The sequence below is a fragment of the Echiichthys vipera genome, assembly GCF_963691815.1.
Source record: "Echiichthys vipera genome assembly, chromosome: 6".
NCBI lineage: Eukaryota > Metazoa > Chordata > Actinopteri > Perciformes > Trachinidae > Echiichthys > Echiichthys vipera.
This window is the reverse complement of record NC_139831.1, coordinates 6,848,636-6,873,576: the sequence shown is the minus strand read 5'-3', so window position 1 is coordinate 6,873,576 and position 24,941 is coordinate 6,848,636. Positions and strand designations below refer to the sequence as shown.

The 24,941-nt window shown below is 39.9% G+C and overlaps 2 protein-coding genes across 3 annotated transcripts; one reads left to right on the top strand and one right to left on the bottom strand.

The window, feature by feature from the left end:
• Positions 1-1,769: 1,769 nt before the first annotated feature.
• etfdh (electron transfer flavoprotein dehydrogenase) lies at positions 1,770-16,734 on the top strand. Its single transcript, XM_083915362.1, has 13 exons — positions 1,770-1,947; positions 2,623-2,781; positions 4,337-4,566; positions 4,671-4,752; positions 5,176-5,294; positions 5,725-5,802; positions 6,178-6,324; positions 8,458-8,598; positions 9,247-9,390; positions 10,748-10,916; positions 12,237-12,419; positions 12,940-13,161; positions 15,979-16,734. The coding sequence occupies exons 1-13, from the start codon at positions 1,917-1,919 to the stop codon at positions 16,140-16,142; spliced, it is 1,869 nt and encodes a 622-aa protein (XP_083771488.1). The 5' UTR covers positions 1,770-1,916; the 3' UTR covers positions 16,143-16,734.
• On the bottom strand, positions 16,651-23,695 carry ppid (peptidylprolyl isomerase D). Of its 2 annotated transcripts, XM_083915364.1 has the most exons (11): positions 23,555-23,695; positions 22,044-22,184; positions 21,515-21,621; positions 20,889-21,077; positions 20,543-20,665; positions 20,091-20,197; positions 19,543-19,684; positions 19,240-19,326; positions 18,900-18,942; positions 17,156-17,279; positions 16,651-16,752 (listed from the first exon to the last, which is right to left on the bottom strand). In XM_083915364.1, exons 1-10 carry the CDS (start codon positions 23,637-23,639, stop codon positions 17,191-17,193), a joined length of 1,113 nt encoding a protein of 370 aa, XP_083771490.1. In that variant the 5' UTR covers positions 23,640-23,695; the 3' UTR covers positions 16,651-16,752; positions 17,156-17,190. The 2 variants fall into 2 exon arrangements, with proteins under 2 accessions (XP_083771490.1, XP_083771489.1); XM_083915363.1 differs by lacking the exon at positions 16,651-16,752 and having other exon boundaries at positions 16,844-17,279.
• Between the last annotated feature and the right edge of the window lie 1,246 nt (positions 23,696-24,941).

Below are 24,941 nucleotides of genomic sequence, written 5' to 3'. Positions count from 1 at the left end.
GAACGTGTTTAAACATCTGTTGTATTGTTGTACATGTATTGACTTGTATGGCCTTCGTTTTGGTATTTTTGTTTTTCTTGAGATGTGGTCAATAAATTTTCCTGGTATCTGCTTGTCAACTTATTTATCATTCAGATTATTATGGTTTTGACCCATCAGAAATAGAGAAAAAGATTATCACCAGTGAAAGAATAAGTAGTAAGTGCAACACAGTTATTCATTTAGTAAATATACACAAACTTGGCCCACAAATAGTGTGTGTAGCCTAAAACAGCTCCTCAGATGGTTACTGCAGTTGACACCAACGGTTGGATGCACAATAAATGACTTGGTGCACGTTTTATTCATTGTTAGGTTTGTATTTAAACTCTTATTTTTCACAGTAACATGTTTATGTTGTCAGATACATGTGGAGTCAAAAGTAGAACAGATGTGGAAGTATTAAATAGCATGAGTCATATACAACCTCTAAAGTGCACTGCACAGCACTTGCATATGAAAATAAAAGGTGAGAAAACTGTTTAAAAGGGGGATTTGGGAATTCAATTAATTCAATTTTATTTATAGTGCCAAATCATAACAAAAGGTATCTCAGGACACTTTACAGAGTAGGTATAGACCACACTCTATGACTTATTTATGATTTACAGTGACCCAACAATTCCTTCATAGAGCCTAATGCCTCCTAGACACACGGTCCACACTTACAGTCCGTCTGTCCACTCTTTATGGTAGCTAAAGGTGGGCAGTGGCCTGGAAGGACTTTTTTTAATTTTTTCATTTAACAATTTCACATATACAAGCGGCCGAAATGGGTTTTCTCAGAAAGGTGGCTGGATTTTCCCTTAGAGATAGGGTGAGAAGTTCAGCCATCCGTGAGGAACTCGGAGTAGAGCCGCTGCTCCTTTGCGTTGAAAGGAGCCAGTTGAGGTGGTTCGGGCATCTAGTAGGGATGCACCCTGGGCGCCTCCCTAGGGAGGCCTCGGGGAAGACCCAGGACCAGGTGGAGAGATTATATCTCCACACTGGCCTGGGAACGCCTCGGGATCCCCCAGTTAGAGCTGGTTAATGTGGCCCGGGAAAGGGAAGTTTGGGGTCCCCTGCTAAAGCTGCTGCCCCCGCGACCCGACCCCGGATAAGCGGATGAAGATGAGACATATACAACAAATCAGACATGTTCTCAACGTAAAATTGACAATGGACAATACATTGAACAAAGAAAATAAATGAATATGGGTATAAATACACTTCTGTATAACAAACCATGCATGTAAAATATTGAATTCCTATGAATAAAATTAAAGACTTCGAGAGTTTTGATACTGTTTTTTAGTTGAGTCACACATTTGACAGGCTTTAGATAATTCAGGAATATGATTTGTTAAGCAATGAAGTAGTAGAGTAGAGTTTGTGTTACCACATTACCTTACATCTGTGCAAATGCAATTTGCCATTTAAAATCAACAAGTTAAGATCAAATTCAATAGTATATGTCTCATGTTCAAAACACAGAATTACATTACCACACTCAATTATGATGTTACAAAAGGGAAGTAGAATGTAAACAATTATAAAATACATGTGTCAACGATACTGGTTGTGGCCTGGGGTGACTCCATACAGAGGACTGATATCTACACGTCGCCGGCTCAGATTCACCACCACTCGGACACGGAGTGGAATGTAGACATCTACACTCGCGCAGTTACCACTCCTTCGCAGCAGCGCAGCTTTGGACGCTCTCTCACGTCCTGTGTTATGAGACGTTATTTTGTAACGCTGTCTCGGCTACAACATTTGTTTGCCAAGCGGGTGGGTTACACAAAGCTGTATACTGACTGACAGCGAAGTGACTGGACGGCACCACTTCACCTTCACCTTCGACTGATTTAAAGACAAGATAAGCTGGCGATATAATGTTTCCGGCTGGCAGATATTCAAGTAAAGGTACGTTAGCGAATGGCTAGTTAGCTCACATGTTCTTGGACCAAGCTAACGTTACTAACTTTTAACTGACTGTTGTTAGATGTTGCTACCTAATACATACTTTCTACAGCTTATTTTATTTCATATAAACAAAACTTTGTCTTTCTACAAATGCTAACGAGACGTTTCAGTACGCTAGTTTATGTTAGCATCAAGCTAGAATGTAGGTGAAAGTTCACCTAATGTATCTAGGTCAAGTGAACAGTGTCCTTGCCCTGTGTAATACATCCAATACACGCTTTTTAGAAAGTAAATGGTGTTATTAATGAATAAAGTAGTGTTGAAATTGTATTCAAAGGATGTGTATTGTAAGCATTGGACTTTGAATTCAGCCTCAGTGCCTCCATGGTGCTGCTACTGCTGCAACCTGTGTTCCAGCTGTTTGCCATTTCACCCATATTAGCTACCATTATAGCTTTATAGCTGTGTATTGTGTTCGTTGAGGTGTTATGTTTTCAGAACCCCCCTCACTATATTGTGTCCCCTGTCTAAACATGTAATTACTGTATTTATTTGTCATTATTTCAATTTAGATCATTAGTTTGTCATCCAGATCGAGCACACTATCTATAGTATACAGCCACATGACCTCCAGTTTCAGCTAGTTTTGACTGGGAGCTGTTCTTTCTCTTGCAGCCCACAGGTGTATCAGGGCGCTGAAGACGGTACAGAAGGAGTATGCCGTACCTCAGCTGTACACAACACTAAACAGAAGGGCGTGCTCCTCTGTGTCAACACCCCGCATAACAACACACTACACTATCCATTCCCGAGATAAAGATTCAAGATGGGAAGGTAAGTTACTGCGCTGCTTTAAATGTACCCTAATGTTAGGGAGGAAAGACATCCACTGACACCTGTGAGAGGATTGTTCTTTTCGTAGATTCATCAGCATTGTGTCATGTCTTAACAACATAGTCTATCATTGACCATGTTTACACTCTCTACTGTAGTGTCCGTCACAAGTCTAATTCTTGTTTTGTCCATACTTGTGACATGAAGCTGACACTCCATAAGAGTATCCAAGTCTTCACCTACCAAGTTTCAGGTTATACTGTATGTATAAGAGTATAACTTTTCCTACACAATAAAGCTTACAGGGCACTTTTGCTTTATCACATGCCTTCAATAAAGTTATGTAAGCCAGTTAGACATGCTTGACATTGATAGTATTTTGAAAATATACCTTGCATCACACCATTCCTTTGATAATTTCCTACATTTTAAATTGTGGCCCATAGTATTTTTATGATATCCAGAGTAAGAGAAATGGCAGGGTCAATATGCAGTGACAAAAAGGTTTGACAGGATTGATCCAAGCTTCTAAACCAATGAGACTTTTTGTCTTGTGAAATCTGTAACATGCCTGGTTCACATAGTAAAAAAGCATTCGGGCTGCATTGTGCATAAATGTTTTGCTATTTTTCTCATATATCTGTTCTTTGGCAGAGCAATAAGAGGTAAATAACAAAATCCTTTGTGGGATAAATGAAAAGTGCGCTGACCGCAATCTCTTCTTACCCTCCTGAGTATGTTGACGAATCGTATTTGATGTTTAAATTGAATGCACAAAACAAGAAATAAAAAAACATTTATCAAATAAATGCTGTCAAATTGTTTTCTGCCTTAAGAAGTAGACATCTGTGATTTCACAGTGTAACAAAAGTGATCCGCTTAGATGTTAAAAAAGGTAATTGACTCATTGTCGGGATTCAACCTCCTCATCTATAGTCATGTCCACGGGAAACCATCACCCATGTCTTCAGGTGGCTGTGGCTGGATGGTGCATACCATGATGTATATTGTGCACAACAGCAGATTACTTTACACCCTTTTTCAGGTGTATAAGAGCGCATGCCATCAGCCTTGCTTTAAGTGTATCGAGAGTGGGCTCCACTACTGAGTAAGCATGCAGGCATATTGGTCTAATTTCATTGTAATTTGCTTTATCATCATCGTTTTTAATATTTAAAGGCACAAAGCGCAAGGATTTTGTTCTTATCGGCTTAAGTGTGGTCCAGAGCACTCTTTATTTTTGATCTTACCTAAAAACAAGCCTTAGGAAGCAATTACCGATGAATACCAAAAATTGTTTCATCAAAACTGTGCATTAATGTTTCATGCAAGAGGCCCAATGTGAATAAGCCCAATGATTTCAACTTTGAAATTCACATATGTTGCTGTTAGTTCGGGTGGCTCCACTGCAAATAAAACCCTCACTAATCTTGCCAGTTTCGGTGCAAGACTTTGCCAGGTGTGCCACTCCTTCCCTGTTTGAATGTTGCAAACTGAATCAGAATGCAGTGCCTCTTCCATCCCTCAATATCTCTTTCTTATGGTCGTTTCCAAGGGATCGAAATGGAGAGGTTTGCGGATGAGGCAGATGTGGTGATAGTAGGTGGGGGCCCTGCTGGTCTCTCAGCAGCCATCCGTCTGAAGCAGCTGGCCAATGAACATGAGAAGGAACTGCGGGTGTGCCTTGTGGAGAAGGCCTCTCAGATTGGAGCACACACCCTGTCAGGGGCCTGTCTGGAGCCGACTGCCCTTAATGAACTCTTTCCTGATTGGAAGGAGCGAGGGGTGAGTGTCTTCTTAACAGTTCTTCCTTTGTAAATTTGGTGTATAGGTCGGAATTGGTAACACAAGTCAACATTTTAACCATATATGTTGTGCTCTCACCTTAGGCACCCATGAACACTCCAGTGACTGAAGATGTGTTCAGCATTTTAACAGAGAAACACAGAATCCCTGTACCCATTTTACCAGGTAAAAGCCTGTACTATATGAAGAAGAAATGGTGTAGTTCTCTCTCCCTTTGTAAGCCACACACTTAGTCTGGCAGGGCGTTCACAGCTTCTGCCCTACAGAGAGGGTGTGTTATAGATACCAAAGATCAGAAAGACATTTGTAATCATTTATGTTACTGCTGGGAGAAAAGAGGAAACGGATAAGAGTGTAGAAGATTTGGAGAAATAAGTTAAGTGGTGTTTGGAGTGAGAAGACATAATACCTAAATAAATAAACCAAAGAGATTGATGTAATATTCTTCAAAGGCACAGTCGGAATATAATCATAGGGGCTGCTACACTTGCTGTTAAGCAAACTGTATAGACAAAAATGTGAAAAGATTACCCCTCGGTATTGTATTAGTGTGTGGGTTTGAGTTTTTTTTATCATCACTGTCTGTAGGTTTGCCCATGAGGAACCATGGTAACTACATTGTGAGACTGGGGAACTTTGTGCGTTGGCTGGGGGAGCAGGCTGAGGAGCTTGGAGTGGAGCTATACCCCGGTTATGCTGCATCTGAGGTTAGACCTTCTTTTCGTTTCTTTGATGTACTGTGTGACAGTTTTCATGCAATACAAATACCTTATTTTTCTTCTGTCTTTCTTTTCTGTTTGTTTTTCTTAAAATGTGCTGTAGTTGGGTAGAATGAATAAGGCTGCGCGGATCATTTGTCCATGAAAAACAGTATCTTAGGTGCAACTGGTCTTTTTTGCAAGGCCTGGTGAGATTTTAGACAACAGTCGTTAATAGACACACCTAAACTTGCATTTGTCATTGTTTACTGCCTAATCATTTTATTGTCTCAATTATTATTGGCTGATTATAGGTTTGCCTATATCAGTGGACGTGGATTGCTAAACCAAAAATGCTATAATCAGCGCCCTTGTTTGTGCTTGTTCAGTCTTGTTTACAGCTTCAAGTGTTAACCGTTTATCTGTATTACTTCTCAAGGTTTTGTTTCATGAAGATGGAAGTGTGAAAGGAATTGCCACCAATGATGTAGGAATCGCCAAAGACGGCTCACCGAAGGTATTGTGCAGTAAAACACATCTAATGATACAGTCCAGCTCCGGTCCCTCTGTCCCCACTTCATGTTGTCATAATCATTATAATGTCGGTCCTTCTTTACAATATGAAGATGACTAGCTTGGAAACATTAGGCCCTTTTGAAAGGATACAAAGGCAAAACAAACAAGAATACAAGCTCTTGCTTTGACCCATTGAGTATTGAAAAATCCATTAATCTTTGAATCTGAGAAGGTAGGATTTTAGGTTTTTTTCCCAGTAATGTTTTTTCATTGTATCTTATTTTACCCAATGTTGTTTTCCTCAACATAAAAAACAATGGAAAATTGTGACCTTACTAATGCAACTATTCCTACCACTGTCCTTCTCTTGCCCCAGGATGTTTTTGAGAGAGGAATGGAGCTCCATGCTAAAGTCACGTTGTTTGGAGAGGGCTGTCATGGCCACCTGGCCAAGCAGCTTTACAAGCAATTCAACCTGCGGGAGAACTGTGAACCCCAGACCTACGCCATTGGCCTGAAGGAGGTAAATAACATGCACCGCCTGCAAGCTGGTCACTCTGTTTGCAAACCAAATTTGGTTTCCCCTTAATGCGATTTGACTGATGAACCATGGTTCAGGGTTCCCAAGCGTCCTGGAAATTGATTTTCCTCTATTTTTGGAAAATGTCTAAATAATCTGTAATAGTCCATGTTGTGCTGGAAATGGATAATTGTATTTTAGCCCCTCAGATTGCCTACATAAACGTGTAGTTGGGTATTTTGATTGGAACTCAACTTGTTGGTAGGATAAGCTGCGTGGTATATGACACTTCAGAGGGTTTACCAGATGCAGAGCGTAATGTTCCCTTTTCATTTCAGCCCCCATGTTAGTCAATCTGTGGAGTGGAACAGGGTTGCACAATATTTTCTATGTCAAGTCTATATTTTCCAGAACAGCAAGGGAGGTAAATGTTTCAATCCTTAGTTTACTGGTCAAATTATATGTCCATTTGTGACTCAGCACTGTCCTGTATTTTCAAGTGTATTTGAAAGAGTGGGAACCTTGATCATGCCTTATGAAATAAGTCTATCCTGTGGAGATCGATAAAAGGGGTTGGGGATTCACTGGGGATTCAATAGAGGTGGGCAAAAGAATCTATTCATGTAAAAAAAATCAGGATTCTAATCTAAGATTCAATTTATAAATTCCACAAATCGATTTTAACAACCTCTTTTTCCCGTCTCACCATGCGCACAAGCTACTGGTTAGTCAGTCACTGTCAGTCCAGCAGTAATTGAAGGCAAGTGTTTGGGCACACTTTAAGTTTTAAACCTCCAGGGAGGACATGACTCATTCAATATGTGAGGTTTGCAAAATGAAAGTCAAGTCCTTCGGCAACACTACAAACGCCCACTGCAGTCAAGTGAGCCTTTATCCGCTTCTCCGTAATCAATCCAGTCGTCCGTATATTTGTTGTGCGCCTGTATTGGGGGCAACTGTGGCTCTGTTGCTAGAGCGAGTCAGCCAATGTCTGAAGGGTCGGCGGTTCGAATCCCTGCCCTACTTGTATCATGGTCGTTGTGTCCTTGGGCAAGACACTTCACCCACCTTGCCTCGTGTGAATGTGTATGACTGCCGTATGGTTGAGGAGGTGCCCCAGGGCAGCTGTGACTACTACGCAGTTTACCACCACCATGTATATCTGTGTGAATGAATAGAATATGGACTCTGTAAAGCGCCTCGAGCACTGAGAAAAACACTATATAAATCTCAGCCATAATGATAATAAAAAGTATTATTATGTCATTTATGGTAAATGCATTGAAACTGCTCAGAGCGAGCTGACATGAAGGGTAGACACTTGACTGTCATTCATTTGCAGTATAAATCTCTTACCTGCAGAGAGGAGCTGGGTTATTCACTTTACACCAACACACCACGTGAAATAAAACATTAAATTGCTTCGGAAATATTTTTGGATTTCAGTTTTCAGAAGAAAGTGTTACACAACCAGGCCCAAATACTGAATCAATATGTAAATAAGATAAATTGCATAATATTTAGAGTACTTTTTACTGTGGAATTTCAGGATAAAAGGTATATTTCAAAGTATACTTTACACTAAATATTAAATTGTATTACAAACTTGCAAAATACAAAAATAAGGCAGCTACAAGCCTCTTTACACAAGAAAAAGCATTACAGCCGTACAGTGTGTCTGTTTTAAAGTGAAAAAGCACAGAGCTACCAGTATAATTGTATCTGTTAATAGCACTTTTATTTTTGAAGTCACTGAGAATTGAGATATACTTAAAAACTGAGCGAGTTAAGCATGAGAAAACTACTTTTGGTCATAGGTTTGCCTTTCTGTCTTTACATTAATGCAATCAGTTTTGCTTTCATGCCAACATTTTGCCACACCGCCCTAATTAGCTCACAGAGGACTGGAGTAGATCCTGGGGCATGTGCTAATGTAAAACTGTGTACGCAACCTGATGTGAATTCATGATTTATTTTCAGTCACACTAAAAAAAAAATAGGAGCAGAAAGGCATGCTCATCCCTTTGACAGTAAAGCCGAACATAGTTTGTGTCATTTGGAAAATATGAGCGGATAGATTTAAAGGAATTCTTTGCTTGTTGATAACTTCTGTCTTCTCTGTTTGTTTGTTTTTAGCTGTGGACGATTGATGAGAAAAAGTGGAGGCCAGGCAGAGTGGAGCATTCTGTGGGCTGGCCCCTGAACAGGAACACATATGGAGGATCCTTCCTGTATCACCTGAACGAAGGAGAGCCACTGGTGGCGTTGGGCTTTGTGGTAAGTGGTATTAGTGGTATTATTTTACCGTTTGTGTTCTGTGTTGTGTCTCCTGCATGTTCAGTTAGTCTGTAACTTTGTGTTTTGCTGCTGCCTACCTGAACACGTCTCTCCTGCAAATGAGACCCTGGGTCTCAATGAGATTTTACCTGTATAAATAAAGGTTCATAATTAAGTGGCTTTCTACACATTCTGAAAATAATAGACACGGATGTGAAGGCTGAATGCCATGCAGGCAGTAAACAACCACAGCTTCTGAATGAATACTGCAGTCGAGCCTTGGGCAGTTTTACATTATTACTGTATATCATTGATCCTGCAGATAAAAAAATGATAACAATTTATTCTTTATATTGGAATGTATAGTGGAAATAGATAATAATTTTTGTAGTATTACTGCAAAAAATGTGTGTGCTTTGAAGTTGCGGCCTTTTTTATTACATTCACTGAAAACAACACTATGCTCCGATTAGAACAACATAAAACCGAGCCTGTTGTTTATTTTACAAAAATCAACCGCGCCCGTATCATCCTGTCCTAGCACACAGTGCAGGGCTGTATGAGAGCTGACGGTCAGTCACAATGAAAGTGGAAACAATGAAATCTACCTGTTTCCACTTTCAACTAGCAATGTTTTTCCCACTCCAGATTGGTCTCGACTACTCCAACCCTTACCTGAGTCCCTTCAGGGAGTTCCAGCGCTGGAAACATCATCCCTCCGTAGCTCCCACCCTGGAGGGAGGCAGTAGGATTGCATATGGAGCCAGGGCACTGAACGAGGGAGGATTACAGGTATGTGTCTACACAACATATTTTCATTAAACATGCCTGTTGTTAACTTCCTTGAATGCTATAACTGAGTTAATCTAAATACCAGAAGATTGGATTTTGTGAGTGAAACTATGTCGCGGGAGGAACTATGAAATGTGTTTGCGGTTTATATTTATGTAATACAGGGGAAAACTGTTGGGCATGACTCCATTCAACCAGCCAATTTCTCTACAGGGATCATTTGAATGTATGCCTAATTAGAATCTTATCTTCTGTTCAGCTTGCTACTAATTAAATCAGTGTATGAAAAAGTTCTCACTGCCACTGATACATAACTGTGTGTTTGTTTTTTTCACTCTACACATCAAATGTTTCTGTGAGGCTTTGAAGCAGTTGGTTTAGTCTCACTAATCTCTGCTGATACTGATACTCAGTCAACATTTTGCAATTACTGTAATAGTGTAACTACTTTAATAGTGAAAGTTTTAAGGCAAGGACAGATGGCATCATTTGATCTATCGGATATGCAATACCACAGTTATTGAGCAAAGATTTTAGATTACAAATATGATTTAGATTATCATATTTTCTCCACTAATGACAAAAAACATTGCACATTTGTTGCAGACCTGGGTTAATGATGTACCATTATTTAAAAAGTGTTATTAGTTATGGATGAAGGCAAGTTTTTGCGGTATAATGTTATTATATTATATGACACCATGGCAAAAATAACAGTTGATTCGAGTAAAGGTCAGTTGAGGTAGTTGGTGCATCTGCTGGATCCCTCCCAGTGGAGGTTTTCCAGACAAGTCCAGACTTGAGATTTTATGTATCTCGCCTGATACTTTGAACACCTCGGACAGAAGAGGCTTGGAGGAAGAAACGTCTGGGCCTTGATCAACCCGCTTCTGCTGCGACCTGGAAATGCCGCAGGAAATGGATGACTAAATATAAATCCAGGCACATTTATTATCCTAAATCCATGAGCCATGGAGTTTTACTCGCTCACTCATCTTCAACCGCTTATCCAGGATTGGGTCACGGGGGCAGCAGCGGGCCACATTAACCAGCTCTAACTACGGGGTTCCCGAGGCGTTCACAGGCCAGTGTGGAGATATAACCTCTCCACCTAGTCCTGGCCATGGAGTTTTAATCTTAGAAAATACATGTTTGCTGATAAACATTTGCAGATGTTTGCGTTTATGATTTCACATGGGATAATTGCTCTATGGCTGATAATATCCTGTAGAACTTTGGACATACTAATGCTATGTTTGCTCACACATTGAACAGCGGCCAAATTCTCGAAATGCAGCTCAAAGTTTAATGCAAGAAAGAAAAAAATGGACATGAACTTTCTCTTCTTCCTCTCCAGTCCATCCCAAAGCTGACTTTCCCTGGGGGGCTGCTGATGGGCTGCAGCCCTGGCTTCATGAACGTCCCAAAGATCAAAGGCACTCACACTGCTATGAAGAGTGGCATGCTGGCAGCTGAGGTCATTTTCCCCAAAGTCACAGCAGAGAACCCGGATTCAGAAACGACAGGTACAACATTTAATAGTCCCAAAAGTAGCAACAGTTGCTGTTTATATTTCATACCAGGCACTCCACGGTGGGTCATTACTTTGAATAACTTCGTCAGGACATTAATTCCCAAAGTATGCTATACAGGGTGTCGACATGGGGGGAATTATATTAACTCTGAAGTAACAAACACTGCAACAAAGCGGGGTTATTGTAACAGATTGTCAGGTAACAACATTTATCTGCAATAAAGGGTCAAGCAATAAACTCTTTTTAAAATGGCTTTTCAAAGCTATCTGAGAAAACAATAGAGGTCCAAAGGGGACACATTCTTGCAGGTATATCAATAAAAAAAACTGCAGCGTCAATGAAAATGTCTCTAGGCACAGTTTTAAGAATCATAACACAATTATATGTGATTCATCCGTGCAGCACAGTGGTGACTTCAGGGTTCAAACAAGGTGCTTGAAGTGCCCAGATTTATTTATTTTTTTTGGAGGGGGGGTCTGGAAGGGACTAGAATACCTTGAAAATCCCCCTTTTTACTACTAGTACTAAACAATAGGCCAATTTGTGTGCACATTATTTCTGTATACTCAAGGACCTCTTGTGATTGTGGTGATTCACCATTTTTTGAAAAGCACATTTTAATAACTGCTCTGAATTAATAAAAAGTTTAGGCTATTTGAAAATCAATTATTAGCTCAGAGTGAAATCCTTGAACATGGAATAAACCGGGCTTGAAAAGTACTTCAAAGTCCTTGTATTTCATTTTGTAATTGTCTGTATGAACACCAACTTATCTGTGTAATGATTCAAATATTTCTTAATAATTTTGTCAATTCTCTGTAGCACAAGAACAAAATAAGAATAAACTTTTAACATACAAAATTCAGGGAAAAGAAAAACGACAATTATTCAATTGTTATAGGGTTAGTTCACACACATGACTTCCATTGCAGTAGTGGCATTGTCCTGTACAGATAGTTTTGGTCTTATGTGGCAGTTTTGAAGCGATCCACCTGAATAGTCTTCCACCACTGCAGCTTTATTGAGGTAGATGCATTATAATGATTCAAATGTACCAAATGACGTTGAAAGTGTAACAGCAGAGTGTTTTACCAGAGAAGGAAAACTACTATTTGAAGAAAAGTCTACTTTCTGACTGAAATGTTTTTATAGCAAATATTTTTGCCAATAGAGACTTTTAGCCTCCATATTCTCCAATGTAGAATTGGCAAGGTCGGAATTAATCGATTTTTTTGTGCTACAAATGTGCAGCAAAGCATAAATGAAATAGGAACCCTTCAGTTTCTGTTTGATTTACTTAAAACCTCCCAGGACTCCATATACCCGAGTACACTGAGGCCTTGAAGAGTTCGTGGGTGTGGAAAGAACTCTACGCAGTAAGAAACATCCGGCCGTCCTTCCACAATTACTTTGGCCTATACGGCGGCATGGTCTACACTGGAATTTTCTACTGGATGTTCAGAGGAAAAGAGCCGTGGACACTCAAACACTGTGGTGGGTATCATTGTCATTTGTTTTGATTGTCGCTACTGTAGCCTAACAGTAGGAACAAAGAACATCCAAATGCAAACCAAAGTTATTATCATGCTCCTAGAAAGCTGCTGTTTGATAGAGTTGTAATGAAGAATTCTGACGTGTGTTTTTTTATTTTCTAAAACATCAGTGCAAAGAACCTGAATTCACTTAAGGGCGCACTCACACTGTCCTTCCGCACCGGGCCAAAACAGGTTTTTCGGGTCAAGCCTAGTGCGCTTGACCAGTGTGAGTGTAACCGCTCCGCGCATAACTGCGGCCAGCTGGCCGTCAACGGCCCGTCTGAGAGAGGTGGGCTTTTGTAGAGCCCGTTTGCACATGTACGAGCACGAGTGTGTGCACGTGTACTAGCACGTGTTTTTCAGTGGGGTTCGCAGCACAGCACAAAGCCAACGGTTTGTCTTTATGTCATGTACAGTATGAGGTCAAGTTATCTCAGCAGAGAAAATCAACATTTCGTAACCTTCTGTATCTGTCTCAGGCCTCGATGCACACCAGCTAAAGCCGGCTAAAGAGTGTACGCCGATCGATTACCCCAAGCCAGATGGCAAGATAAGCTTTGACCTGCTCTCCTCTGTGGCCCTGAGTGGCACCAACCACGAGGGGGACCAGCCCCCCCATCTGACCTTAAAGAATGACAGCGTTCCAGTCGAAAGGAACTTGGCAATATACGACGGGCCTGAGCAACGCTTCTGCCCTGCAGGTAACACCATGGTGACCTCTGAACAACATCCCACACACAGTTTATCAGGGTGCAAATAATGGTTAATCTTTGCCACATACTAAACTTCAGGTCTCTGTTTTATTGGAAAGTCTGACACCAATATATCAAAGTTCCAAGTGAATCAGGACTTTGAAACACAGTAGGGCTGCATGGAAAAAAGTATAATGACTCTTCTTTATAATCATATTGAGATCGCTCTGACTCAAGGCCCTTTGCTGTGTGCTATCCACTCTCACAGCTTTTCTGTCTATCTACTATCCAATGAAGGCACGAAAAAGGAAAACAATCATGTTTATTGATTGATTTTAGGTACAAGATATTTGTTTTGCACTTCCACATTTAAATAAACAGAGCACTGCTCTCACTTCCTTGTGAGCTACATGCCTGCTGAGGCACAAATCTTTAATTCAAAATAAGACTTCACAGTTCTCCTCAGAGCTAAATATAAGTAAAATTCTACCCAAAATGGACTAGCGCTTCTGCTCCACACACTTGTTTTTGGTCTTGCTTCCCTGCTCTGGACAACAGTCGCAATTCAGTAAAGTTTTCCACAGGCTGTCGCGGCAGGGTGCGCTCCTCACAAAAGAGAACACATTTTAACCATTAATATTGCAGTTGATCATGTTTATTTAATCGTAGGAAGTCAAAATCGTGGTCGCGATTAATATTAGATTAATTGTGAAGCCCTTAAACACAGACCACATGGGTTTTGAATATTTCAGTTAGGTTGTGTGTTGAATGATTCGATTAGTAAGGAAGAGAAAACAGTGCAATACCTCTCTCTCTTCTGAAATGACTGAACCCAAACAGCTGTGTTCATAAAAGTCTGAAGTTGGTAACTTACTGTTTAAAGTATGTTTGTTTTGTTTTCTTTTCCATATTTGCTGTGACTGTCACAATATCCCGGCAGCATAATTAAACAGAATGTGTGAAATAGAAATGTATCTCTACCTCTCTCTGTCTGTGCCTAATGTCATTTGCTAGATCCACTGCGCCTGACTGACAACCAATCAGAGCAGAGGAGTCTCTAACATAGTGTCAATAACTGCTTATGACCTCCGATCAAACTGTGGAACTAGGCCTCGATATTCTGTTACTGTACTGCGTATCTCTCACATAGTGTTTTCAAAAACACATCTTTACTGGCAGTAAAATGAGAGTTTGTTCAACCGGTCGGCTGTTTGGCGTCGGTGCTTGGTTTTTGTTTCGACTTGGTCACAAACTCTTCCATCTCACAGCTTAACGGTCACGCTTGATCAGCACCGCCTAGTTTCACAGTTCACAAACAGTCACTGACACCTCTGCTCTGACTGGTTTTTTTCTTCAGGCGTGGTGAACAAAATTGCAGATACTATTAGGAGCACACAGAGAGGGCTCTGGGAGCAGACAGGAACAGCAGATGGAGGGAAAGATACATGACTTTTTCACAGATTGTCTGTCTCAGTGTGGTGTCAGAAAACATAGTTTCAGCAAACATGTTTTGTTTTTTACAGAAAATTAACGACTTCAGCTCTAACGTGTAAGAAGTTTGCTACAGAAATAGGTTGCATTAGTTGTTCCTTTAGAAACTCTAGGCGCTGCAGCTTTGGGTGAGGAAGGTTAATCATTTTTATAATTGCATATGGGCTCAGCATTGTTGGCTGGCATTAACTATTTTTCCAAAAATGTGTGTTCATGCATCCAACGGGCAATTGTGACAGCTAAAACCTGTTATAGCAAAAAAAAACGTTCCCTTCAGAGTCTTGAGGAGCAGTCTACTGTCTTTCAACCCTGACCTAATTAAGCCTATTTATAGTCACCAGCAGACTCACTAATCTACTTTGTAGGCAGATGTGATTAAGCCACATTAATACTGCAGTGCATGTGAAAGTGCTATGGTGTAGGTTTTAGTGGCATCTAGTGGTGAGGTTGCAGATCGCAAACATCTAAAACTTCTCCTGTGGGCCAAGCGTGTAGGGAAACTACGGTGGCTGATGCAAAAATGCAAATGGTCTTATAAAGAACCAGTGTTTGGTTTGTCCGTTCAGGGCCACTATAGAAACATAGTGCAGCACGGCGGACTCTGGAAGATACACATAACCTGTACGTTCTTAATTACTTTTGTGCATTCTGTCCATGAAATATGTCCAAAGGATCCTGTAGAACTTGTAACCTATGGAAATTGATGTCTTTTGTTGTGTTTTTGTAAATTTAACAAGATTTAAGACCTTTTTGGAGAGTACACAGGCAGGGAAGTGAGAGGAGAGAGGGGATGACATGCAGCAAAGAACCCTGGATGGATCTGAATCCAGGCTGGATCTGATCATATCTCCAACTTAATTCTGGCTTTCTGTAAAACTATTTAGCGACTGAAGGAGTATGATTTCTTCCAAAGTGTGAACTTATTATTCATGGCACTATGAAGTGTTCACAGAAATGTTTAAGCTAAGATCAGACTGTGTTTAATATCAAAGTTCAGTCTCCATCCTTTTTAACAAATGCCTACATCATTCAAGGAGCTGGCAAGTTGTTGTGACAAAAGTTTGGACTCATTTATGCTCCTGAGCTATTTGTGTCCCACCAGTTTATCAATAAGCTATCCTACAACAAGCAATGACTGTCAACGGCTGCATTGGTTAACCGTTCCATTCCTTATAATTAGCACTGATGTTCCTTGTTCATCTCTTTAGAAAAAACAATCCTAATCAGAAGTGAGCGTGAAGCATGAAATTAATGGAAATGTTTAACCTCTTTTGTTTCAGTGTGTCTGTTTTCTAACTAGTTTACTTTTTCTCTCCACCAACCCTCCCCCCTCAGGTGTGTACGAGTATGTTCCCCTGGAAACAGGAGAGGGGATGAGATTGCAGATAAACGCTCAGAACTGTGTCCACTGTAAGACCTGTGATATCAAGGACCCCAGCCAAAACATCAACTGGGTGGTGCCCGAAGGAGGCGGAGGACCAGCCTACAATGGAATGTAAACATCTTGGGTTTTTGTTTTTTTTTAAACTTTTTTTTTTCTCTACAGAAAAACTGTAAAATATCATTTATGTTTGCAGACGTTGCCAGCAACGGCAAATGTGCCTGAGTACGGAACATAAGATAACTACATAGGTGTTTTTGAAGGTATAAAAATGTAATTAGCAAAATGGATATTAGAAATAAAAACTGCATTTTGTTCTAGAAATGAATTCTTAATTTATACAGTGAATTCTTAACTTGAAGATGTTGCAGAGGCTGTGAAACCCATACAAAATACAGGACCTTATAAAAACTATTTAGCACAGTTTGCAGTTGCCATAAAATCCAAAATATGGGCATTATAGCATAAGGTAGGTATAAATAATAGTTTTAAAGTGGTTCTTATTTTTGTTTTGTTTTAAAAGTACATAATCAACTGCAAGACTGACCGTATTTAATTCACAATGTTCTGTAATCGAAGATGCAAAGCGGCTGTTCTCAAATTAAGGTTTATTTCAGGTATATTTGGACAGCATTTCATCTGCACAGTATTGTACATAAAATCATCGAATGAAAATAGAACAGCAATGAATAAAGAACTCTTGACTGTTACTCTTTTTGTTTTGACTTCTGTAAAAAAAAAAAAAAAGAAGTTAGATCGTATAAAGAGAACCATATAAATAAAACGGACGTACTGTATTTGACCGAGGGCACAGTATCAAAATCTCTACCATGAAACAATACGACGTACACAACTTTGCTTAACTACTTCAAAACTTCAGAACGAGGACCAGTGTTAAGTGTTCGCGCGGTTTTAGAGCAGTGGGGGGTCATGCATCAGACTAACACTCAAACTATTCATTACAGTGAAGACACTCGTCAGAATTAAGACAGGTCGAAGCTTACAACGGTTATTCCCTTAAAACAACACAGACGATGAGAAGAGGTGCCTGACAAGATATGAAATGACCCGGTCACAGACTCCTTATCCGAGTACAGCTTCCCACATTACTTCAAATATTGTTAAACGTACTGTAACAAACTCGTGTGATCATTACGGGGAAATGTTCACGCAAACATTTTGGCATAGATTTTCTTTTCTTTCTCCTTCTCCTGCTGGATTTTAAGCTGGACCCTCTTCATCTCGTTGCTGATGGCTGTGAAAGAAAAACACTTTGAATTAGCTCAACGAGTAAAATCAATGATTCCAGTGCAATTGTGTGTATGTTTCCCCTTGAGTGCTGAGATTTCAAACGTTTTTCTGATGCCTATGTGTCAACTTCGCTGCATTGTGGTTTTCTGCACTCTGTCAATATCACTTAAAAGATAACCTGCAGCCTGAAGCGCGATGATATATATTATAGCTCTTATCTCCCGGCTAGAAGCCGATCCACCGATGCAACACTATCAAAAAGCAGAGAAGAGCCCCGGATTTGCAGAAAGCCTGATCCTTCAGAGTACACTCAGCTTTTAGATATTGGGAGGATGGGCTTCATGTAAATGGTTCCTCTAACAAATGAACCAATAGCTATAAAAGTTTCTAGGTAACGGCAACCAATAAATAGCTGATATTATGGTCATTTTAACTGACATGGAGCTTCCCCACTCAACCTCCATCATCTGGCAGACTTTTGCCGGAGGGTGAGTAGGAAGCGCTGTGCATTGGCAGCATGGAGGGAGGGAGCGCCCCTTATCTGCATGACCTGCTCATGATGCATTGATATTGAAAATTCTGCAAATTTTCCCTTTACTATCTGAAGTTAGATGTTTAAAAAAATAATCTCTAATATCATTGCCCTACTGTACATTGAGAGATGTTTCTGGTGGATCAACATGCCACAATTAGCACAAGTGAGGAGTGAATTTGCTGTCTGCTTTCTGTGGATTCCACATTTGCATAACCAAAAGTTTTCTCTGTGATCCATAGAAGTCGTTAACATTATGGATATGACTTGGCTCGTGATATTACCGATAAGATAACGTTGAATGGAACATGATGCTGTAGTGTTGTTGCCCCAAGCACAGACTTTTAGAAAGAAAGCCGTTTGAGTGGAGGAGACGTTGCTTTTAACAATGTTAAAACATTCTGAATCAAATGTTCACACTTTTACAAATGTAAATTCAAAGATCTTTAACTGTAGGCTATTATTTGCAGAAAGCTTTATGGTTGGATTATTTCAAACACCGAGCCAACCTCCTGGTGATCAGATCACCTACTTGCGGTCTTGAATAGGCATAATCGGATGATATGAAAGTAGAAACGATTTCCCGACTCTACTAGATAAGCATGTGGCCATGAATATATTAATCATGTCAAGACAGAAACTGATACAGCAATATCCTTTAAGGTCAGTGAAGATCAGACTTCCCCCACTGGTAGCAGAGGGAGTTTTATCATCGCAGCAGTGCTGGCTTTTGTTGATTTATAAAATCAGCACAGTTTACAGAGTTAATGTGGCCATATTTGTCGTATATTCTTAAGAATATAATGCTTGATGAATAGGTCTGGATGAATGTGTTTGGGTTTGCTCATTTCCCTAAATGAGGTTCAATTAAAAGAGGAACAACAAACATAAAACAACGTGATGTTTTCCTGCCGCCCTGGACTATTTTTCTTCATGAGCTTGAATGCTAAGTTTGAATAATACATGCGAATATGCATAAAATGTTCAAATAAATGGACTAAAAAATGCAAATGGGGGAGAAGAAGAGAATCAATATTCTCGGCAGGGGTGAAGGCTGAACAAACAGAAAATGTTGCGGATCAAATTACCCACCTTTGTCTTCTGGAGCTATTCCCTGAGCTTTCTTCAGATCAATCTGAAAAGTGCAATAAACAATTTGGTGAGTCAAACGACCTCAAACTGCCCCAAATACTAAACGTCTCCAAAATCAATGTGTCTGGGACTGATCTTGTAGAAACTAGGACATGTAACAATGAAACAAACAAGTACGGTTATTATGGTCTGCTCGACAACAATACACGAGTGATTTCTCCTACGTCCACGTTATTATTATTAATAATAAGTATGTACATTTTGAAGTGTGCTGTACAGTATCTCATACAAAAGGCTTTGTGTTTTTCAATTGAAAGAGAGGCGCTTGTGTGGACGTTACCATGGCTTTGCTGTTTTCCTTTAACCCTTGCCAGGCCTGGGCCCTCCGGAAAAGTGCCTTCGTATTCCCTGCGTCCAGCTCTAGAGCCTGTAACACAAAAAATAACAGAAATTAAATTAGATCATCTCGTATATATTTCCTCTACTATTGATTCAGGTGGTGTTGCATTATTGCTCATTTCTTGGAAGCGAATGTGAGTACAAGATACATTTACTAGTAACTCAAAACAAAAAGTTTACCATTTTGGGAAATTGCCTTTAAGAAAAAGTCCCATGACACACAACCCCCACACACAAAATGTACCTCATTGCAGCTATCGAGAGCATCCTGCCACAGCTGCATCTTCAGATTACACGCTGCCGTGTTGAGGAAGCAGCTGAGGGCTGTGGGCTCCAGCTTCTGCTGCGCCTCCTCCTCCAGCAGCTCTCCGCTCACCTCCAAGTACCTGCAGAGGAAACATACACATACAAACGTGCATTGTTTGTGAATGGGCAACAAACTGCTCCAGTGTAATCACCAACATGGTTGCTTGACTGATCTGTCACAACCTGTTTTTTGCACACTTTTCCTCCAGATCCATTCTTTCTATATGAATGTATGTTTGTATACAAGTGTGACCGTACTGTACTGTATACTGCATTTAACAGAACTAGTGCTGAAAATTAGTGTGGTTACCCAAATCTGTTTAAAGAACAATGCATTAATCCTACTACCAACGAGTACTGCCTGTGTACCCAAAGCCTGAAACAGAATATCATGAACACGGGCACTGTAATTTATTTTTCATTATCTGAGATCATTTATAATTATGACTGAAAGTAAGCCCCGCGCACTGTAACGCAGTATATTACCTGAGGGCTTTGCCATATTTGGTGACTGCAGCTTTCCACTCTTGATTCTTAAAAAGGCTGTTTCCAATATTCTTCACGTCCTCAGCGACAGACAGAACTTTATCAACCTGAAAGTGAACAACAAGAAACCGCATCAGACAGGTTGTAAACAAAACGTTTAGTCGCATCTAAACCACTTTGTTTTGAGTTCAAATCGAAAGTGAGCACACTCAAATTGTCGGTTAAAATCCATCCCTCATTCTGTGAACAAGCCCTCCAATTTGTTTAGTAGACGTTTAACCATACTTTCAGTGTCTGCTATGCTCAACATGTCCTGGATCTTGATGTTCTCTGATTTTTGGATAAGACAAGAAACATTTCCCAAGAAGCCAGAGTGTCCCTTGGAGCGGTCTGATTCTATCTGCCGAAGTTTGTCCGTTTCCTTGAAGATCAAAGACCTCACCGATACTTACATCTTTAAAATCGATGTCAGAGTCCTCGGGGAAGTCTGGGTGCATGTCCCCTGACCCATCACTTGATGCAGCACCCCAGCTGTCCCCGTCCTTGTGCTCACCACAGTCTGCTATGGCACACGGCTGCAAAGGTAAACATCGGCAGAGGTTTTAGACAGAAACACAAATGAATGTTCTATGAGTGTCATGTCAAGTAACACACTTTCAAACAATTCATGCTTAGGAGGTGGGCTTTATGGATTTTAACTGTTATTGGGGGATTATTTCTCTTTAAGATGCTTTCTAAACTGTAAAACAGTATTACTTTTTAAATTAAAGTCTCCTCATTTTAACTGAAAATATTTACCTTTACAGGGGCGTCCTCCTCAGTGTCAATGGACTCCAGCAGTTTTACCACTCCCATCCCTTTTAACACCTGTCCGAAGACTACGTGCTTGCCATCTAAGTGCGGAGTTGGGACAGTAGTGATGAAGAACTGGGATCCATTGGTGTCTGGCCCGGCGTTGGCCATGCTTAGCAGGCCCGGTTTGTCATGCTACATGGAGAGGTAAATAGTTATTCACAATATTAATTATTACAGCGGACAAAACATGCCACTAGTAACACACAGATCAGCAACCAACTACGCAGATAGGGATGTTGGTTTATTTCTTATTCAGAAACAAGAGTTTGAATGTGTATGTCTTTTTGCCTATTTAGATGATCACAATGGAGGGATAGCAGAGAGAAATGGAGATATTGCCACAGAGATTCCAGTGTTCCTTAGAGAAATGAGTCACTGGGACATGACAGGCATGTGTTCATTGTATGATATGTGTAGAATAGTCTGACCTTTAATTTTAAAGTCATGATGCCCTGGTCTCCTTAATATAGCTAAACATAGTGTCACTGATGAATGGAGAAACTGAGCAATAGTTTAAACCCCTTTTAAAATATTCTAGCAGTAGACCTGGATGCTGTTAAATAGTTTACCTTGTAATGGAAGTTTTCATCCTCAAACTTCTCCCCGTAGATGCTCTCGCCCCCGGTGCCATTATGGTTGGAAAAGTCACCTCCTTGGATCATGAACTTCTTGATGACTGTCAAAAACAAATTCACAGCCAAATTACTTTTCAGATAAATCAGACCGAATGTGCTTCAGGCTCCATCATTTAAAAACAAAAAAAAACCGCTTAAGGCTCAATTATCCTGTTAAACTTTGGTTAGTTTGCATTTTAAACACTCTACTGTGTCGTGACTGTTAATAGAATAAGTACCTTTTAATTTTATAATACCCAGTCTATGGTGCAGGCATGCAGTTTTACTTAGGTCGTGGACTTTGGTGAACTGACACCTTCAGTAGTTCAGCATGTAACAACCTACAGATAACCCAAGTGGCTTACTGTATCAGATGTCTTTTAAGCTACTTCTACATGTATGTGCATCTGTGTGTACGATAAAAGTTCAAGGTGTTCTTCCCAACTGAAATATCACATCACATCCAGACGTGGAGGCTATTTACTTCTGTGGAATGGGCATCCTTTGAAGTGCAGCGGTTTCCCAGTGGATTTGCCGGTGCCTTTCTCTCCAGTGCACAGGGCCCGGAAGTTCTCCGCAGTTTTAGGGGTGATATCAGCAAACAGCTCCAGAACTATCCGGCCACCTGCGGACAGAAATAAACAAAAAAACAAGTTAAGTCACAGGTTGTGATCGATTTAACAACCTACACTGTAGCCTGGACCAAGTTACCGCATACATTCAACAGAGAATAATCGTTATTGTTGTTTACTAAAGTAAAACCTTAGTGGAGCAGGAGGGATCAGGAAGTATTACAAAATAGCTCCCGCAGGCTACAGAACATATAACGCATCTGGGGTGTTTTGATTTGTTATCGTGGGCTGTGGCTATTTATAACGTTATACTGAAACTACATTTGATTTGCTTTAAATCTTATTTCAAACAGAAAAGGTCAAACAGACATAATATTATTATAATATTACGAAACAGAGTGGGAAGAAGTATACACTTATGTAATCCCTTCTCCATAATTCAGTGTTAGTTAACAACTTCCTGTCATACAAACATTTACTTATTTATTTTCCAACTCAATCACACTTTTTAGATTTAAAATAGATCTTACAAAATATAATTTTTTCCCCTATGAAATATTCCAATAAAATATGTATATTATAATTTATTGCATATTTATTTAATCTATGTGGCTATTTATAACGTTATACTGAAACTACCTGGGCTAACATTTGATTTGCTATACATTTGATTTCAAACTCGTTAAAAAGAACAAAGAAGGTCATACAAACAATAATATTACACAATTAAAAAGCATTAATATAACGAAACCGAGTGGGAAGAAGTATACACTTATGTAATCCCTTCTCCATTGTTAGTTAACAACTTCCTGTCATGCACACATTTATTTATTAATTTTCCAACTCTTAAAATTTCTAAATAGCTTACAAAATACAATCATTATTTAATATTCCTATTATATACATATACATATATTATAATTTATTTCATATTTATTTAATCTAATCCGAAAAAAGTATAAATGTATTGTTGTATTTTGGTATTCAAAATTTAAATTCATTCAGAATTTAATACAAACAAACAAGAAATAATTTAAAACAGAAGTGGAAAACACACATTTGGTTGCCAACACAATGCTTATAAAGGACCAGCTGATACAATGAACGCTGTCTGGATAAATTACGAGTCATTGTAGACAACACAACCACACGTGGTTCACACAGGCTCTCTAAATCACCCTTTAGCCCGTCTGACTCTGAAGCTAGCTCACATTAAACAACAGCGAGTTGTGCATTTTAATGTTTTACAGACCGCCTTGCTTATAACGTGTAACTCTTCCAGAAGCTTCTAGTATAAATAGTCAGTTTCTACAAGTCACCAAAGCGAACCGGGGTTGTGCTAAGCTAAAGCGGCTAGCATTGACGGTTGAACTATCCCCTTTAAAAAGCTGTTAAGTGACGTTTAATTTCAGACTGTACCGACCGTTTTCACCGCCGATGTCCACGTCGAAGAAGACGCGGGGGTTCCCGGGGTTTGAAGGCTTGTCAGACGGAATTGGGTGAGACATTTTTAAGGACAGGGCGATTTCAGACACTTGTTCCTGCTAACTTGGCTAAACCCGGCCGGCGTTCTCTGGCAGATTACGCGAAGAAGAAGAAGAATAGACGCGGTCATTTCCGGTGAGCACATTTCAAAATAAACGTCCGCCGTTGGAAATGTTTTGAGGCCAAGTTTGTATCACAAATAACATTGCAGACAAACATTTCGAAATAACATCAGATACACACTGACAGAAGTTAAAATCTGATGTATTTCTTCTAGGTTATTGGTTCTTTTTTTTTTTCTTTTTTTTTGTATTTGTTTTTTGTTTTTCAGTGTTTCGGTTCGACGCAGTGAACCTATTCGGCTGTTAACACCCTTTCAAAATACTACTTCCGAGGCCAAATGCTCCGTCGAACATCAAAACAAAGTAAATTAGCCGTAAAATAGTTGTCATCTATGTTAACCAACCCTACAGGCAGAGGCGGATTAATGCACAGGCTGGTGTAGGCTGCAGCCTAGGGGCCCCTGGTGTGCAGGGCCCCTGGATTGGCCAGACTATTTAAAACAATTTTAATTCACTACACTGGGGAAAAAACGTATTAATTTTTATTTTATTTATTTTTAATTATTATTATTACATAACCTATTGGGGCCCTTAGAAACATTTAAAAAAATTAAGTCACTGATAGATAGATAGATATGTGACACATTTACCAAATCAGTGGTCGGGTTCATAAGGTCAGTTTTGTTGTCAAATGTTACGTCTGTCACTGTTACTAGACAGTATAGCGGCAAAATGTCAGAAAGTAAATATGATAAGAGAAAAGCACAATGACAGCGGGACCAACATCTACTAGAATTTCTAAATTGACAGGATTTTTTAAGGTTGCAGACGCTTCTTCTGATCTTGCAGGGTTTTTATGATAGAGCATGATTAATAATGTGGGGGGCCCAAACAATAGCCTAGGGGCCCATGACCACCTTATTCCGCCACTGCCTAAAGGACTGCTAAAACGTTGAACTTAAAGATAATGAAGATGAAACTGAAAATGTATCTTAGGTCATGTTTTGTGGTTTAAGTAAAGTAAGGAAAGTTGACATAAATCTGCCAGCCCCTAGTATTGTTAGGCTAACCTTAGTATCTTTGAGATGAGTTAGTGTGAGGAGCAAAGTTGTGTTCATTGGGTTTATGTTGAGGGACAGACAGTGAAGTACAGCAGCTGCCAGTGCCCAGTCGGTCGGGACAAGTGCCTCCATATGGCAGCAGTGCTCATTTGGGTTATGAAAACTGTGTCTTGCACCATTCTTGAGTGTGTCTGGAAGAGGG

Coding starts and splice junctions, on each gene's coding strand:
- etfdh (XM_083915362.1), top strand. CDS start 1,917: ATGTTTCCGGCTGGCAGATATTCAAGTAAAG. Junction 5,295..5,724: donor CCGGTTATGCTGCATCTGAG/GTTAGACCTTCT, acceptor TTACTTCTCAAG/GTTTTGTTTCATGAAGATGG. Junction 12,420..12,939: donor GTGGACACTCAAACACTGTG/GTGGGTATCATT, acceptor TATCTGTCTCAG/GCCTCGATGCACACCAGCTA.
- ppid (XM_083915364.1), bottom strand. CDS start 23,639: ATGTCTCACCCAATTCCGTCTGACAAGCCTTCAAACCCCGGGAACCCC. Junction 20,198..20,542: donor CTGACATCGATTTTAAAGAT/GTAAGTATCGGT, acceptor GTTCACTTTCAG/GTTGATAAAGTTCTGTCTGT. Junction 19,327..19,542: donor CTCTCGATAGCTGCAATGAG/GTACATTTTGTG, acceptor TTTGTGTTACAG/GCTCTAGAGCTGGACGCAGG.